Source organism: Salvelinus sp. IW2-2015, linkage group LG3 (assembly GCF_002910315.2).
Source record: "Salvelinus sp. IW2-2015 linkage group LG3, ASM291031v2, whole genome shotgun sequence".
Lineage (NCBI taxonomy): Eukaryota > Metazoa > Chordata > Actinopteri > Salmoniformes > Salmonidae > Salvelinus > Salvelinus sp. IW2-2015.
The window spans coordinates 16,310,560-16,328,665 of NC_036840.1; the positions used below are offsets into that span (position 1 = coordinate 16,310,560).

Here is an 18,106-nt window from a genome sequence, read left to right on the forward strand (position 1 = left end):
CCATGCTTCAAAGTAGCCTAGCCAAAAATTTGACCATATCCATGAAGGCAATTATTTTATAATCAACTTTCTTTCATTGTCCAGTAGCCAAAGGCACAATAGTAGTCACAATAGCATCCCAAGATAGTTTTTGCATATTAGATCTTCCCTCTTTCTAATGGATATTTTCATCTCTGTTACATGAAACCACTCACATGTGCACTTTTGACAGCAGTGTTTTCTCGCCAATTGCATTAACTATTGAACGAACATTCGTACAGAGTCATCTGCCTTGTGCAACATTTTCTGACCTGTTGCATCAGACCAATTGCTTTTTAAAGTTTCCTATGTAGCCTAGACCAACTGGTTCGATCATCCCACATCTGACCCAAAGTCAGATTGGAAATAAGCTATTTCTCTCTCGACAAGCTGATCAATAAAATAGGTAAACTTTTCTTCTATGCGGGATAGCAGATTGCTGCTATCCCCCATAGGAGAAAAGTTTACCTATTCTATTGGTCATCTTGTCGAGAAAGAAATAGGCTAGTAATTTTGCTATTCGTTACTCGTCTTGTTGGCAGAGGAAAAGTAAATGTGGATAGTTATTCTGACATCTTCAAAGTGCACATCAGAATTCGGCAAGAAGGACCGCACATTGTTGCATCCTAGACTTTCATGTTCCGTTAATATGAAGTACAACAATCCAAACGTGATTTCTGTCATTCTGAGCACCGTGGGTGAACGTCCTAATCAGGTTACGCACCCATTACATATGGGTCCGGTAAATTTCTCAAATGTCCGTCGAAATTTGTAAATCATGCAGCGCCTTGTGTCACCATTGCAGATTTTAGAGAAACAATAAATGTCGGTACATATAAGTGTCTTATATGGGCTGAATGCTCAAATTTGTGTTAATATAACTGCACTGTCCAATTTGAAGTAGCTATTACTGCGAAAAAATGCCATGCTATTGTTTGAGCGCTCCTAACAACAAAACTAATTTTTTCACTGCGATAGGTTTGATAAATTCACCTCTGAAGGTGAAACGTGTACTTAAATCAGAGAAAGATTTCAGAATGTATGCAAGGAGTCTGCCATTTTTTAAATTTGTAAATAATGTGAGATTATGTTGAAATAAATCATAGTGTATTAACCTGATCATTTATAGTTTTAATAAAATAAGTGTTATTAGGAACAAAGGGTCCCAGAAATAACATGAAGTGTCGTTTTGTTAGATAAAATCATTTTTCATATCCTAAAAAGGTCCATATAGCATGTACGATCGATTTTGTATTTCCACTCGTTCAAAGTGCAAATCTGTGAAATCTAACCCTAAACGTTGTTTCAACCAGTCAAATCACGTTCGTATGTATTCCTCAGAGATCCTAGAACGTAACCAGACTTCACTATATCATTAGGGGTGTAGTATATCCTATAGGACACTAAGTTTGGTCAGAGAGCGACGCCTTCATGGCACGCCGATGACGCGGGCGGTCTTCACTTGATCGACTGTAACTTTGTCAAATAAGCACAAATCAGGGTCAAACAAAGCTAGCCAATGAGCAGAACCCCGTATCTGTCGCAAAATGTAGCTGCTAACCTTGTGCGACAGCCAGTCTTTTCTATTTGGACAAAAATAAGAATATGGAGTTATGAAAACTGGTTGTTTTGCAAATGTGGAGCCTATAACATGGCTACTAATACTGGAAAAGCTAAATCAGCGTCCAAGTATACAGATTTGACGATATTCTTGCAGAACATTTTTATATGAATGTAAATGTCTCCTTCACGATTTGCCCAAATGTACCTGGGTGACTTTCACATTTTACATTTAAGTCATTTAGCAGACGCTCTTATCCAGAGCGACTTACAAATTGGTGCATTCACCTTATGATATCCAGTGGAACAACCACTTTACAATAGTGCATCTAACTCTTTTAAAGGGGGGGGGGTTAGAAGGATTACTTTATCCTATCCTAGGTATTCCTTAAAGAGGTGGGGTTTCAGGTGTCTCCGGAAGGTGGTGATTGACTCCGCTGACCTGGCGTCGTGAGGGAGTTTGTTCCACCATTGGGGTGCCAGAGCAGCGAACAGTTTTGACTGGGCTGAGCGGGAACTGTACTTCCTCAGAGGTAGGGAGGCGAGCAGGCCAGAGGTGGATGAACGCAGTGCCCTTGTTTGGGTGTAGGGCCTGATCAGAGCCTGAAGGTACGGAGGTGCCGTTCCCCTCACAGCTCCGTAGGCAAGCACCATGGTCTTGTAACGGATGCGAGCTTCAACTGGAAGCCAGTGGAGAGAGCGGAGGAGCGGGTGACGTGAGAGAACTTGGGAAAGTTGAACACCAGACGGGCTGCGGCGTTCTGGATGAGTTGTAGGGGTTTAATGGCACAGGCAGGGAGCCCAGCCAACAGCGAGTTGCAGTAATCCAGACGGGAGATGACAAGTGCCTGGATTAGGACCTGCGCCGCTTCCTGCGTGAGGCAGGGTCGTACTCTGCGAATGTTGTAGAGCATGAACCTACAGGAACGGTCACCGCCTTGATGTTAGTTGAGAACGACAGGGTGTTGTCCAGGATCACGCCAAGATTCTTTAGCACTCTGGGAGGAGGACACAATGGAGTTGTCAACCGTGATGGCGAGATCATGGAACGGGCAGTCCTTCCCCGGGAGGAAGAGCAGCTCCGTCTTGCCGAGGTTCAGCTTGAGGTGGTGATCCGTCATCCACACTGATATGTCTGCCAGACATGCGAGATGCGATTCACCACCTGGTTATCAGAGGGGGGAAAGGAGAAGATTAATTGTGTGTCGTCTGCATAGCAATGATAGGAGAGACCATCGTTGAGGATATGACAGAGCCAAGTGACTTGGTGTATAGCGAGAATAGGAGAGGGCCTAGAACAGAGCCCTGGGGGACACCAGTGGTGAGAGCACGTGGTGCGGAGACAGATTCTCGCCACGCCACCTGGTAGGAGCGACCTGTCAGGTAGGACGCAATCCAAGCATGGGCCGCGCCGGAGATGCCCAGCTCGGAGAGTTGGACTTTAGTGTGAAGGGGACTTCACACTAAATGTCATGTAGTTTGCTCATACTTCAAGTTATCCGTCTGAAACTTTGCACATACACTGCTGCCATCTTGTGGACACCATCGGATTTACAACCAGAGTGATGGCTAGACGTGGGACCTTTCTGTTGCATTTCAAAGATGGTAGGGGAGAAAAAAAGTTGTTTTTTTCTTTGTATTTTCTTCTACCAGATCTATTGTTATATTCTCCTACATTCAATTCACATTTCCACAAACTTCAAAGTTTCCTTTCAAATGGTACCAAGAATATGCATATCCTTGCTTCAGGGCCCAAGCTACAGGCAGTTAGATTTGGGTATGGCATTATAGGCGAAAATTTGAATAAAAAGGGGAGCATCCCTAAGAAGTTTTAAAATGCTGCTGGTCAAATGCGCCACAGTTACCAGCATATATAAGTACAACCCCCAACCTAACTTTCTACAGCACTTGTGATAAGAAATAGGCTGTTCTGAATTACACAAGAGGAAAAGATAATGCCATTACAGTAACCATGTGACCCCATGAAAAAAATGACCTCCACAGGAAGATGAGCAGATTTGCCAAGAAGAAAGGTCTCTGTTGATGTTATGGGCAGACACAGTACACGCAAGGCTAAGGCTCTCTGTCTATTGAGAATGTAGCTAATGCATCCAGAGCCAGCAAACAGGCTGCAAAGGCCCTCTTACTAATGAGAATCTATCTCCATCAATTGCATTTCCAGTGCATTAAGTCCACAAAGTTAGGCAAAAAAAAGAAGAGTAAAAATGCAGATAATTTTTTGTAAATCACCATGTGAACTCAAAATGAAAACTGATAAAATAAATTATAAAAACAAAAACAGTCTCCAGTGATCACCTCATCACCGACCTCGGACTTCAGGCGGCGGGAGCGTCGCTCAGTGAGCGGGCAGTCCTTGTTCTGAGTCCCGTCACTCAGGCTGTCCCTCTCTTCATCCTCCTCCTCCTCCTCTTCCCCCATGCCCTCGTCCTGCACCTCTCCGTCATCTCCCTCCTCGTACAGATGGTGGATACCCTGAGGGGGAGAGAGAGGGTAGGGAGCAGAGTTAAAAATCAGCAACAGAGGAAGGGGAAGGCCTACTTACCCACTTCAAAACAACGTGGTGGTAAGGTAGGTGTTACTGTGGCAGATGTAAGGTGTTGGTTGATAGATTCTTGGAAAGTGGTTGAATAGAGCAGGGAGTAGTAACATTTCAAATCAAATTGTATTTGTCACATGCGCCGAATAGGSTATATAGGTCCGGGATGGCAGGAAGCTTGGCCCCAGTGATGTACTGGGCCGTTCGKACCACCCTCTGTAGTGCCTTGCGGTCGGAGGACAAGCAGTTGCAATACCATGCAGTGATGAAACCAGTCAGGATGTTCTCGATGGTGCAGCTGTAGAACCTTTTGAGGATCTGAGGACCCATGCCAAATATTTTCAGTCTCCTGAGGGGGAATAGGTTTTGTCGTGCCCTTTTCACGACTGTCTTGGTGTGCTTGGGCCATGTTAGTTTGTTGGTGATGTGGATGCTAAGGAACTTGAAGCTGCTCGGTCCTCCTTTTCCTGTAGTCCACAATCATGTCCTTTGTCTTTATCATGTTGAGGGAGAGGTTGCTGTCCTGGCACCACAAGGTGTCGTCGTTTGTTGGTGATCAGGCCTACCACTGTTGTGTCATCAGCAAACTTAATGGTGTTGGAGTCATGCCTGGCCATACAGTCATGAGTGAACAGGGAGTACAGGAGGGGACTGAGCACAAACCCCTGAGGGCCCCCCCGTGTTGATGATCAGCGTGACGGATGTGTTGTTTCCTACCCTTACCACCTGGGGGCAGCCCTCCAGGAAGTCCAGTTGCAGAGGGAGGTGTTTAGTCCAAGGGTATTTAGCTTAGTGATGAGCTTCGAGGGCACTGAGATGTAGTCAATGAATAGCATTCTCACATAGGTGTTCCTTTTGTACAGGTGTGAAAGGGCAGTGTGGAGTGCATTAGAGATTGCATCATCTGTGCATCTGTTTGGGCATTATGCAAATTGGGGTGGGTCTAGGGTTTCTGGGATAATGGTGTTGTGAGCCATGACCAGCCTTTCAAAGCACTTCATGGCTAAAGATGTGAGTGCTGCAGGTTGGTATTCATTTAGGCAGGTTACCTTCGTGTTCTTGGGCACAGGGACTATGGTGGTCTGCTTGAAACATGTTGGTATTAGACTCAGACAGGGAAGGGATGAAAATGTCAGTGAACACACTTGCCAGTCGGTCAGCGCATGCTCAAGCTACACGTCCTGGTAATTCGTCTGGCCCTGCGGCCTTGTGAAAGTTGACCTGTATAAAGGTCTTACATCGGCTATGGAGTGAGATCACACAATCGTCGGAACAGCTGATTCTCTCATGCAAATTTCAGTGTAACTTACCTCAAAGCGAGCATATAAGTAATTTATCTAATCTGGTAGGCTCATATCATTGGGCAGCTCTTGGCTGTGCTTCCCTTTGTAGTCTAAGTTTGCAAGCCCTGCCACATCCGACGAGTGTCGGAGCCGGTGTAGTACGATTTGATCTTAGTCCTGTATTGACGCTTTGCCTGTTCATCGAAGGGCATAGCAGGATTTCTTATAAGCTTCCGGGTTAGAGTCCCATTCCTTGAAAGCAGCAGCTCAGTGCAGATGTTGCCTGTAATCCATGGCTTCTGGTTGGGGTACGTACAGTCACGGTGGGGACGACGTCCTCAATGCACTTATTGATAAAGCCAGTGACTGATGTGGTGTACTCCTCAATGCCATCGGAAGAATCCCGGAACTCATTCCAGTCTGTGCTAGCAAAACAGTCCTGTAGCTTAGCATCTGCTTTATCTGACCACCTTTTTTTATTTATTGACCGAGTCACTCGTACTTCCTGCTTTAGTTTTTGCTTGTAAGCAGGAGGATAAAATTATGGTCAGATTGCCAAATGGAGAGCTTTGTAAGCATCTCTGTGTGTGGAGTAACGGTGGTCTAGAATTTTTTCTCCCCCTCTGGTTTGAAAATTAACCTCTGGGGTAGGGGGCAGAATTTTGACGTCCGGATGAAAAGTGTGCCCAAAGTAAACTGCCTGTTACTCAGGCCCAGAAGCTAGGAAATGCACATAATTTGTAGATTTGGATGGAAAACACTTTAAAGTTTCTAAAACTGTTAAAGTAATGTCTGTGAGTATAACAGAACTGATATGGCAGGCGAAACCCCGAGGACAAACCACCCCCTCAAAAAGAAAATTCATCTTACCACTTTTTTCAATGGCTATTACTTTAATTATAAGGCCAAGTCCTCCCAGATTGCAGTTCCTAGGGCTTCCACTAGATGTCAAGTCTTTAGAAAGAGTTTCAGGCTGGGTTTTGGAAAAGTGACCCAGAAATTGTAGTTTTTCTAGGTGGCTCCCATTTTGGCTGAAGTGTTTCTAAGTGCGTGGAAGAAAGCGCGTCCTCTGGTATTTTTCTCTGGTAAAGACAATAACGATTCTAAGTCTTAATTTTTATTGTTTATTTGCGTATTAGGATACCTAAGGATTCATTATAAACATTGTTTGACTTGTTTGGAAAAGTTTATTATTAATGTTTGGGATTCATTTTGTATGCATTTAGATGGAGGGAAAATGGGTGGATTATTGACTTAAAAGTGCGCCAGCTAAACTGAGTTCATATGGACATAAAGAAGGACATTATCGAACAAAAGGACCATTTGTGATGTTTCTGGGACATTTTGGAGTGCCAACAGAAGAAGATCAAAGGTAAGGCATTTTTAATATCGCTATTTCTGACTTTTGTGTCGCACCTGCCTGGTTGAAATATGATTTTCATGTGTTTGTATGCGAGGCTCTGTCCTCACATAATCGCATGGTTTGCATTCGCCGTAAAGCCTTTTTGAAATCTGACACAGCGGCTGAATTAACAAAAAGTTAATCTTTATTATTTTCAAGAATGTTAACTTCTCTGGGATATTTGGGACGCTAACGTCCCACTTGGCCAAAAGCCAGCAAAAACGCAGAGCGCCAAATTCAAATATATTACTATAAAAATCAAACTTTCATTAAATCACACATGAAAGATACCAAATTAAAGCTACACTTGTTGTGAATCCAGCCAACATGTCTGATTTCAAAAAGGATTTACGGTGAAAGTACACCAAACGATTATGTTAGGTCAGTACATAGCCACAMAYKKACACAGCCATTTTTCCAGCCAAAGAGAGGAGTAACAAAAAGCAGAAAGTGATCAAATTAATCACTAACCTTTGATGATCTTCATCAGATGACACTCATAGGACTTCATGTTACACAATACATGTATGTTTTGTTCGGTAAAGTTCACATTTATATCCAAAAATCTCAGTTTAGGCGGGACGCTACTGTCTCACTTGGCCAAAAGCCAGAGAAAATGCAGAGCGCCATATTCAAATAAATTACTATAAAAATCAAACTTTCATTAAAGCTACACTGGTTGTGAATCCAGCCAAACTGTCAGATTTCAAATAGGCTTTTCGGCAAAAGCAAACGATGCTATTATCTGAGGATAGCACCATAGTAAACAGAGAGAGAAGCATATTTCAACCCTGCAGGCGCGACACAAAACACAGAAATAAAAATATAATGCATGCCTTACCTTTGACGAGCTTCTGTTGTTGGCACTCCAATATGTCCCATAAACATCACAAATGGTCCTTTTGTTCAATTAATTCCGTCGATATACACTGCTCAAAAAAATAAAGGGAACACTTAAACAACACAATGTAACTCCAAGTCAATCACACTTTCTGTGAAATCAAACTGTCCACTTAGGAAGCAACACTGATTGAAAATAAATTTCAATGCTGTTGTGCAAATGGAATAGACAACAGGTGGAAATTATAGGCAATTAGCAAAGACACTAAAGGAGTGGTTTTGCAGGTGGTGACCACAGACCACTTCTCAGTTCCTATGCTTCTTGGCTGATGTTTTGGTCACTTTTGAATGCTGGCGGTGCTTTCATCTCTAGTGGTAGCATGAGACGGAGTCTACAACCCACACAAGTGGCTCAGGTAGTGCAGCTCATCCAGGATGGCACATCAATGCGAGCTGTGGCAAGAAGGTTTGCTGTGTCTGTCAGCGTAGTGTCCAGAGCATGGAGGCGCTACCAGGACAGGCCAGTACATCAGGGACGTGGAGGAGGGCAACAACCCAGCAGCAGACCGCTACTCCGCCTTTGTGCAAGGAGGAGCACTGCCAGAGCCCTGCAAAATGACCTCCAGCAGGCCACAAATGAGCATGTGTCAGACTCCATGAGGTGGTATGCGATGGGGACCGACATCCACAGGTGGGGTTGTGCTTACAGCCCAACCACCGTGCAGGACGTTTGGCATTTGCCAGAGAACACCAAGATTGGCAAATTTGCCACTGGCGCCCTGTGCTCTTCACAGATGAAAGCAGGTTCACACTGAGCACGTGACAGACGTGACAGAGTCTGGAGACGCCGTGGAGAACGTTCAGCTGCCTGCAACATCCTCAGCATGACCGGTTTGGTGGTGGGTCAGTCATGGTGTGGGGTGGCATTTCTTTGGGGGGCCGCACAGCCTCCATGTGCTCGCCAGAGGTAGCCTGACTGCCATTAGGTACCGAGATGAGATCCTCAGACCCTTGTGAGACCATATGCTGGTGCGGTTGCCCTGGGTCCTCCTAATGCAAGACAATGCTAGACCTCATGTGGCTGGAGTGTGTCAGCAGTTCCTGCAAGAGGAAGGCATTGATGCTATGGACTGGCCCGCCAGACTCCCAGACCTGAATCCAATTGAGCACATCTGGGACATCATGTCTCGCTCATCCACCAACGCCACGTTGCACCACAGACTGTCCAGGAGTTGGCGGATGCTTTAGTCCAGGTCTGGGAGGAGATGCCTCAGGAGACCATCCGCCACCTCATCAGGAGCATGCCCGGCGTTGGGGAGGTCATACAGGCACGTGGAGGCCACACACACTACTGAGCCTCATTTTGACTTGTTTTAAGGACATTACATCAAAGTTGGATCAGCCTGTAGTGTGGTTTTCCACTTTAATTTTGAGTGTGACTCCAAATCCAGACCTCCATGGGTTGATAAATTTGATTTCCATTGATAATTTGTGTGATTTTGTTGTCAGCACATTCAACTATGTAAAGAAAAAAGTATTTAATAAGAATATTTTATTCATTCAGATCTAGGATGTGTTATTTTAGTGTTCCCTTTATTTTTTTGAGCAGTGTATATCCAAAATGTCCATTTATTTGGCGCGTTTGATCCAGAAAAACACCGGTTCCAACTTGTGAAACGTGACTACAAGATCTCCTAAAAGTTACCTGTAAACTTTGCCAAAACATTTCAAACTACTTTTGTAATACAACTTTAGGTATTTTTTTACGTAAATAATCGATGAAATTGAAGACGGGATGATCTGTGTTCAATACAGGATTAAAACAAGCTGTAGCTAGCTTCCTGGTCATGCGCCTCTAACAAACAGTACACAACAAGTGACCCTGATTCAAAATGGCCGTACTTCTTCATTACACAAAGGAAAACCCCTCAACTAATTTCTGAAGACTGTTGACATCCAGTGGAAGCGGTAGGAACTGCAAAAAGGTCAATTAGAAATCTGTATTCCCAATGAAAATGTATTGAAAAGAGAGTGACCTCAAATTAAATCTGAATGGTTTGTCCTCGGGGTTTCGCCTGCTAAATAAGTTCTGTTATACTCACAGACATGATTCAAACAGTTTTATAAACTTCAGAGTGTTTTCTATCCAAATCTACTAACAATATGCATATCTTATCTTCTGGGGATGTGTAGCTGGCAGTTGAATGTGGGTATGCTTTTCATCCAAACGTGAAAATGCTGCCCCCTATCCTAGAGAAGTTAAATATTTGAATTTTTGAATTTCGCGTGCTGCAATTGCACTGGATGTTGGCCAGGTGAGACACTACCATCCCACCTACCCTAGAAAGGTTAAAAGAACAACCACGTTAGATCATTTGTTTTGTGAGATTAAAGACGTTATAAACGGAAATATTGTAACTTTAAGAGCTTCCACAATGTTTGTCAGAGTTAAATCTAAATGTTGTATAACTTATATGATTAAATATGAAACAATTTGTGAGAAGACGAAATGTGATTTCAGCTTTCGAAATGAGATAACTTTATTTGAAAAACAATTTTCCAGTCAGTAACCATGCCCACGTGAGTACAGATATTACGCCAAAAGGATGGAACGCCCCTTTTGCCAGAGTGCTTATAAAGGACTCCTAAAGAATTAACATGCCGAGTTGCTGCCGGTGTGGAAAGTGGTCCCTGAATAATCAAGCATTGAGACCAGAAAACGTGCAGTGGTGGCTACACGTTGAAATGGTTGCAATTTAAATATAGACCAAGCAGGCAGACGGTGTTGAGCCGGACGTCAAGAATGGTTACTCTACCAGACCAGAAAATGGTCAGACCCTCTGAAACTCGACAAGTGAAGAAAGATGAAGACTATACCAAACATTCTCAGTCTGCAGCTGGATAATGTAAAGGAGTCTAGAACTTTGACCAAAGACACAAGGAAGATCTCAGCAGACAACCATTGTGTACCTTTGATGTCGAACGACTCCCAATAGATGGGACAGGGCACTTTCGAGAGAGAGAGACGACAAAGACATACATTGCAATTATTTTCAAATTAGTGGTTGTTAGGGTGCTAAATATCCATAATTACAATGAGCGTATTTTCCACATGTATGTATAATGGGTTCTCTTCGTCTCTCCCGCTCTTTCTTTCCCCATCCCTTTCATTGTGTAACAAGCTGTCATAAGTCCACTAGGGACTTTATTGCATTATGTGAGTAATCAACATAAACACACACACACGATAGATTATATGTAATTCTGTGTGATTAAATTAGTAAATAAATAATTAAGCCAATTTGTGTATCGCTGAATCACATTTAGACTAGGGTTCGTGCAGATTTGAAGTCAACAACGTTCAGAATGAGACTGATGAGGTAATAATAATTCATGGATAACAATATATTCTGATATATTCTTGAGTTCATTCGAGAAACGTTAACTCATTAACATGTCTAGGACTGAGGTTCCGCTAGCGGAACCCCTCGCCAACAGCCAATGAAATTGCAGGGAGCCAAATTCAATCAACAGAAATCTCATAATTAAATTCTCAAACATACAAGTATTAGACACCATTTTAAAGATACAATTCTCATTAATCCAACCACTGTGTCCGATTTCAAAAAAGCTTTTCGGCGAAAGCAGAACATATCATTATGTTAGGTCAGCAACTAGTCACAGAAAGCATACAGCAATTTTCCAACCAAAGAGAGGCATCACAAAAAGCAGAAATATTGATAAAATTCATCACTAACCTTTGATATTCTTCATCAGATGACACTCCCGGGACAACATGTTACTCAATACATGTATGTTTTGTTCGATGAGGTTCATATTTATATCCAAAAACATCAGTTAACATTTGGCTTTGCCTCCAAAACATCCCGTGAATTTGCACAGAGCCACATCAAATCACAGAAATACTCAAAATAAACATTAATAAAATATACAAGTGTTATTCACAGATTTAAAGATATACTTCTCCTTAATGCAACCGCTGTGTCAGATTTTTTTTTAAATTTACGGAAAAAGCTAACCATGCAATAATCTGAGTACGGCGCTCAGAGACCAACACAACCCAAGAAGATATCCGCCATGTTGGAGTCAACATAAGTCAGAAATAGCATTATAAATATTCACTTACCTTTGATGATCTTCGTCAGAATGCCCTCCCAGGAATCCCAGTTCCACAATAAATGTTTGATTTGTTCCATAAAGTCCATAATTTATGTCCAAATTCCTCCTTTTTGTTCGCCCGTTCAGTACACAATCTAAACTCACGACACGCGGGCAGGTCCAGGCAAAAGTTCAGACGAAAAGTCATATTACAGTCCGTAGAAACATGTCAAATTAAGTATAAAATCAATCTTTAGGATGTTTTTAACATAAATCTTCAATAATGTTCCAACCGGAGAATTCCTTTGTCTGTAGAAAAGCTATGGAACAGAGCTCACGTCAAAAACAACAGTAGCTACATTTGCATAAGCTGTTTTCTGGTGACATTTATTTGGATACATCCATAACAATGAGCTAATGAGGCGCGATTTCGCCAGGCAAAAAAATTTGCTCTCCCGTCAGGACACTGTTGAGGAGCTAGCCAAAAACATAGCTAACACAATCACTTCAAACACTGAGGCTGTTAGCAGTTGGTGTTATTCTTCAATAACAGACCCCAAAGCAAATCAGGGGGAGAAAAATATATTTATTCAAAGAGAACAAATCATAGTTGTTATGCTGGAAAGTAGATGGTAGATGTTCATTCTTCCCTGTCCTCAGTGTTTTCTCAACTGAACAAAGAGACAGGATGTAGTTTATAACCCAAACCTAGCCTGTGGTTGACCAATTAGAAATCCTTGCAGTAAAATTGGGCCAATAGCCAAATATCTATTTTCAGGCTCAATGTATAGACAATTCGGACCAATGAGAACTTGCCACATATAGCTTTGAGTCCTGTTCTGAAATTTCTCCCACAACTACAATAGGCCTATGTGTAATGTGTTAAACATAGTCGTCCTTTAGTCCTCTGCATTGTGTATTTATCTTTGAATATTCTTACACTGTAAAGACTGCAAAGTAGCGGCACTTCGTTTTACCTATTGGCATTTCTTTGTATATATCCACAAAATTTATCCCAGCCGATTCAAGATGTCGACTGACTAAGAAATGCTACCTGCCTGTCCGTCTCGTCTTGACTCCTACAAGTTAATTACTATAGACAGCTGGAGATCGAATTTTAATATTGAAACAATGTTGCAAATGTCAGAGAGACAGACAGCAAGGTTTATACTAATCTCCACTGTTGAAAACTAAATGTTAGTCTAAAAGAAATGAATGGTAACCAGTGGTAACTTGTGGAATAGACACCGGCTGGAACGAGCATTTAATCAATCAGCATTAGACCCACCCGTTGTATAATTCCCTATAACGCACGGTATATCTGCACGGTAGCATTCAATGGCTATAGTTCATTCTTACATCTTCTGTGTTTGAGCTGCTTTTGAAAGCAAAATTCGAACTAAAAACATATTTTCATAATAGCAAGCTAGGACAGATGGTTTGGTTAGCTAAACCAGCAAGTCTGTTTGGTTACCAAGGCAACTACTGTAGCTATCTAGTAAATGTGCTAGCTATTAAAGCAGTAAAGGTGTTAAATTATAACCATGCAACTCCGCGGAAGGTTAGTTCCATTCCACTAGCACGTTGTGGAACACACCTTCCATGTAGTTCATTATTTTCCATAGAACGCATAGCCCCTCATTAATTATCCCTTACATGTTGTGATACAGAATCAGAAGAGGCTGGTGAGAGGAGCTATAGGAGGATGGGCTCATTGTAATGGCTGGATTGATTCTGTCCTAGCCATTACAATGAGCCCGTCCTCCTATAGCTCTWCCCACCAGCCTCCTCTGTACAGAACACTGTTACAAATGTGAATGTAGCAAGGCAAAGCACAAAAGGAAAGTACTACATGACAGGGTATTGACATGAGTTGTAAGAATGTAGAAGTGTGAATACATAGCACAAACCTATGATGATCCACACCTAACATTTGCCAATAGAGGGCTGATGCAATTTACTACCTCTATTGACATCACAAAAACATTTCTCACTCCAGAGCCTACATGTTCTTGTGTGCATGTGTCAACCAATAGCACTTACAGTGAGCGTGGCTCCAGACTGGAAGAGCTCATAGGGGTAGAGGATCCTCTCGAAGTGGGACCGCAGCAGAGAGCCCATACCTTTCCCTGGGGGGAAACCCATCCTGCTGCCCACCTTGGACCATCTCTTCTCCTTACACACTGTCTCAAAGCCTCCCTCGGAGGAGACAATCTGAAATACAATGTTTTTTAGTGAGATGGTTATGGTTGACTCACACACAAAAAGCATATTTTCAGAATACTAAGGAGACATTCAAATGTACACCAGCACTTAGCACCTCTGCTGTCCTAAAACAAAATCCAAAACAAACGCTACTTACGCCTAAGATATAAATAAATCATAGCATACTTATACAAACACACCACATGTTTCTAAAAACAGTATACTGTTCAGGTGAATGGTCTGACTCCGGTCTTACCTTGCTGAGCTGGTACAGATCGAGGATCTTCCTCTCCACATGAGGGAAGCGCAGCCTGGACCCCTGCAGCTCCCAGAACTTGGCAATCTGATCCAGGAAGTTGAGCTTGACTCGAGTGAGGGCCTGAAAGCAATGGGAGAGGTGAGGGAACGGTACAAACACATGAAAGTCAATTCAAGTGAAAAATCTGGCATGCTCAACTCTAAACAGGACTATAAAGAGGTGCCTTGGAGAAATCAAAGTAAAGACAGCCTACAAAAGCCAGTGACTGATATCCTTTAAACTCTTAATATAGGCTAAGTTACAACTTTTCTGACCCTAAAAACCCTTCCTAAAGTAGACCTACCACCCATTCAGGCCAGTGCGGTTAACTCAGTCATTGTATTCAAGAGTGCTGCCCCCAAAATGTGACGGCAGCTGCAGTCAATGCACATAAGGACTGCACTGTCAAGCCACACCATCATATAGGTTACCTCACCAAAAAACATGTTTATTCATAGACTACCAAAACATAATAAAATAACATACATACATCAGTGAATGACTGACAAACTCATTCAAATAACTAGCTTATTTGACTACTAACTTAGGCAATAACTATTTTTATTTCTTTTTATTTAACTAGGCAAGTCAGTTAAGAACAAATTCTTATTTACAATGACGGCCTATTTAGGCCTATACCTTATAACGACTACATACAGGGTACCTAACTGCATTTCCAACATAGCCTTCACAGTGTTGTAACTAGGTACAGTATACTTACCTCCAATTCATTGAGTCTCTGGACTCTGGGAGTGAAGCGGAAGTTGCGTACGTCGCAGGCAAAAGGAGGTGTCCAGTCCTAAAAGACAGAAGAGAACAATGGAAACCAAATGAACAACTTTGGTTCAGATTTTCATACAACTAAGTAATGTGTAAGTAAAAGCAACAAAAATAGAAAATACTTGTCAAAATAAACATTACATAATACTATTCAAATCCCCTTTCTACATAAATAATATAGGGATGTGTGGATACAGATTGGGAAAGCGTCAGCCCAGGAAATTGGATGTAAAGAAATATATATATTTCTAAAATGTTTAAAACCACCCAACAACACCAGAATACTGGATATGACATAAATAATAATTGAAGTCCCTGTAGTCTAATTGCTTTAAAATGGGCACAGACTTATCCCCAAACGATATATACACATATATATATATATATATATATATTACTCTTCACAGCTACATACATGGATATTGCTCATATTGTAGTCATGATGTAGCAAAGACTTTGAAATCTAGGCCATCAAATGAAAAGCAACGAGGAATTGGTATATCAAATTGTTAATAGTTCCAAAAATTTATCTAGACATCTAATTCGTGGGACGTTACTTGATATCCCGAACGTAACAGTTGCAATCTGTCCAGAAAACACACCAAAAAAAAAGAGTCAGACGGGAGTCTGGAATAGAGGCCGCTGTTTTAAATGACGGCTTTACTTGAACTGTTTGGCTAAATATAAACATCCAAAATCATTGTTCAAATAAACTGAGAAACATACAAGAAATGACTCATTTTGACCTACTCGACTAAAAATGTGCGTGGGCTAGGCCGAAAATACCATAAATAGATGACAACAAGGGCACAAACCAATGCAGGAGTAAATCTTAAAATGGAAGCAATGTGTTATATTCCAAAAGCAGAAACAGTGAGGTTACCTCGGGCGGTCGAATTTTGCAGATGCCAGCTCTCTCTGCAATAGGTCGAATCTTGTTTATAAATCCTAGTGGATCCGAAAAATCTTCCCAACTCGGTTCAAAAACTGGGCACTCGGGAGGGGGTACGAATTCAGCAAAATCAGACATGATGAAATCACAACTTATACTTTCTTTAAAAGACAATAGTACTTGTGTTTAAAATGTATTGTGTTGACATCTGTGAGTGACATCAGTCCATGATTCGGTTATCTTTCAATTAGCACACATATTGTTGCTTCGGGAACTTCTCCTTCATGGTCATGATTGTTTTAGTCTCAAGAAAAATCATTTCAATGAAGACAATTTCTTGATATGCCAACAGCTGGGCGACATGACAATATTGTTGAGTTGACGTCTCAAAGACAAAACTGTAAAAGATCAAAAATACATTTCCAGTCCTATTCCATTTTAAGGAAATTGCTGGGCCAAGCCGGGCGGCGTCCACCCCACCACTCCAGTACAGCAACGTTAAATGAAAGCCTGAGAACTACCTGGGGCTCAGGACGTCAGTCAAAAGCGCCATCACTCCCCTTTAAAATGAGGACATATGATCCCGCAACAAAATAAAAACGGCCCAAAAAAATGTGATGTATAATTATTCTAAGCTCCATATTAACCCAATAAACATTTCCCATTATTTGCGATTTCACTTTTGAATATCCATTGGTTGTGACATCTTCATATGCCAGGAAAGGGCATTATTTCATCCAGATTTCGCAATTTTATCCATTTAAAGTTGCGCCTTAATGGTCATCCAATCTAAATACGACGTTCTTCAGTAGTTTTCCAAGCTAAATGAGTGCGACCCTCTTCATCCGACGAGTAGCTCGTGACCATCAACATCGAAACCTGAGCAGTTAGCTTAGCAATTAGCGCACATTGTTGATCAAACCACGTCCACTGCGACGTCCATTCAATTGAAGGATAACGTTAGTTAGCTCGTCGCTACAACAGGCGGGGGGTTCCGTGGAGATGAAGGGTCGACATTCCCGATGCAGCAACATACGTTATTTGCTCCACAATAAACCAGACGACGAGCTAATTTAAACCATTCTCATGCACACGGTTCTCTTGCTTCGAGTACTTTTCTAGCTGCTGTTGTCATTAAAAACGAAGATACTTCCTAGCTTAGCTAATTTAGCCTAGCCACACTATGCTGTGACTGCTTGCTAGTTGCTGGCGAATAACTTCGTATGGTGTCTTTCTTTAGTTTGCTCGCACAGTTCTGGAATATACATTTTTCAGGATAAACATTTCCTCTAAAATTGTTCAGTAGATGCCTATGTTGCTCGACGCTATGAACTTTCAAATATTGTGTATGTATATATATATATATTTATATATTTCCCACCTTTCTTTTACTAGCAACGACCATATCACTACCATGTATGTAACAATAATATACCAATCCTCCACTTCCGCCTCCACATCCGCTTCAAGAAAACTAGAACCATGGTTTATTTACTATTTCCCTCTATACAAAATCATATGCCTCCAGATATGTACATCAGCATTTATGGTAAATTAGTTGTAGTTCTGTAAGGAATACTAGGTTCATAACCAAGTGGGGGAAAAATCCATCGTCTCTCGTGGTGCTTTCATGACCACTGGGATTCGGGAAAAAACGAGATCAATCGTGACGTCAGTGATATTCAAGTCGGAGAAGTCTAGGATGATCCCAGAGGTTTTCCGACTTGGAATTCCGAGTTGGATGACTGTTCAAAACAATTTATCCTGCTCGAAACATTTTTCCGGAATTGCCAGTTGTATTGAACACACTGATGTCGGAGATATCCGAGTTCCCAGTTGTATGCAACGCGGCATGAACTCCGAATTCTCGCCATGATAAACTCTGATATCACCTAAGGAATTTATCTCTATAAAATATTTTTTGTCAGTTTGTAACAATTAAATATTATTTATAAAAGCAATCTATTATGTTTAACACTATATTTTGATTACAAGCATGATTGATAGCTGTACTTTTAGTTTACGGTTGATCAGCTTGTTGGCCATTTGCCAATCGGCGTTTCAACGAGTTCAAAGCATGTGTGAATGCATCTAAATTCTATTTACGACTTCACAACTCGTAATTACCACTTTTCCATTTGGTTATGCTGTG

The 18,106-nt window shown here is 41.7% G+C and overlaps 1 protein-coding gene across 6 annotated transcripts in view; it reads right to left on the reverse strand.

Annotated features, from left to right (window-relative positions):
• The window catches only part of LOC111951526 (lysine-specific demethylase 5A), a 66,509-nt gene extending 49,128 nt beyond the window's left edge, over positions 1-17,381 (reverse strand). For 2 of the 6 annotated variants that reach the window (XM_070434883.1, XM_023969705.2), the window contains exons 1-5: positions 15,946-17,381; positions 15,004-15,081; positions 14,241-14,363; positions 13,823-13,993; positions 3,907-4,071 (exon numbers count right to left, since the gene is read on the reverse strand). In XM_070434883.1, the coding sequence (XP_070290984.1) occupies positions 3,907-4,071; positions 13,823-13,993; positions 14,241-14,363; positions 15,004-15,081; positions 15,946-16,092 (684 nt within the window). In that variant the 5' untranslated portion in view covers positions 16,093-17,381. Of the gene's footprint in view, positions 1-3,894; positions 4,072-13,822; positions 13,994-14,240; positions 14,364-15,003; positions 15,082-15,945 lie in introns of all 6 variants that reach the window. The other 4 variants (XM_023969697.2, XM_023969686.2, XM_023969712.2 and 1 more) reach the window with 3 other exon arrangements.
• Between the last annotated feature and the right edge of the window lie 725 nt (positions 17,382-18,106).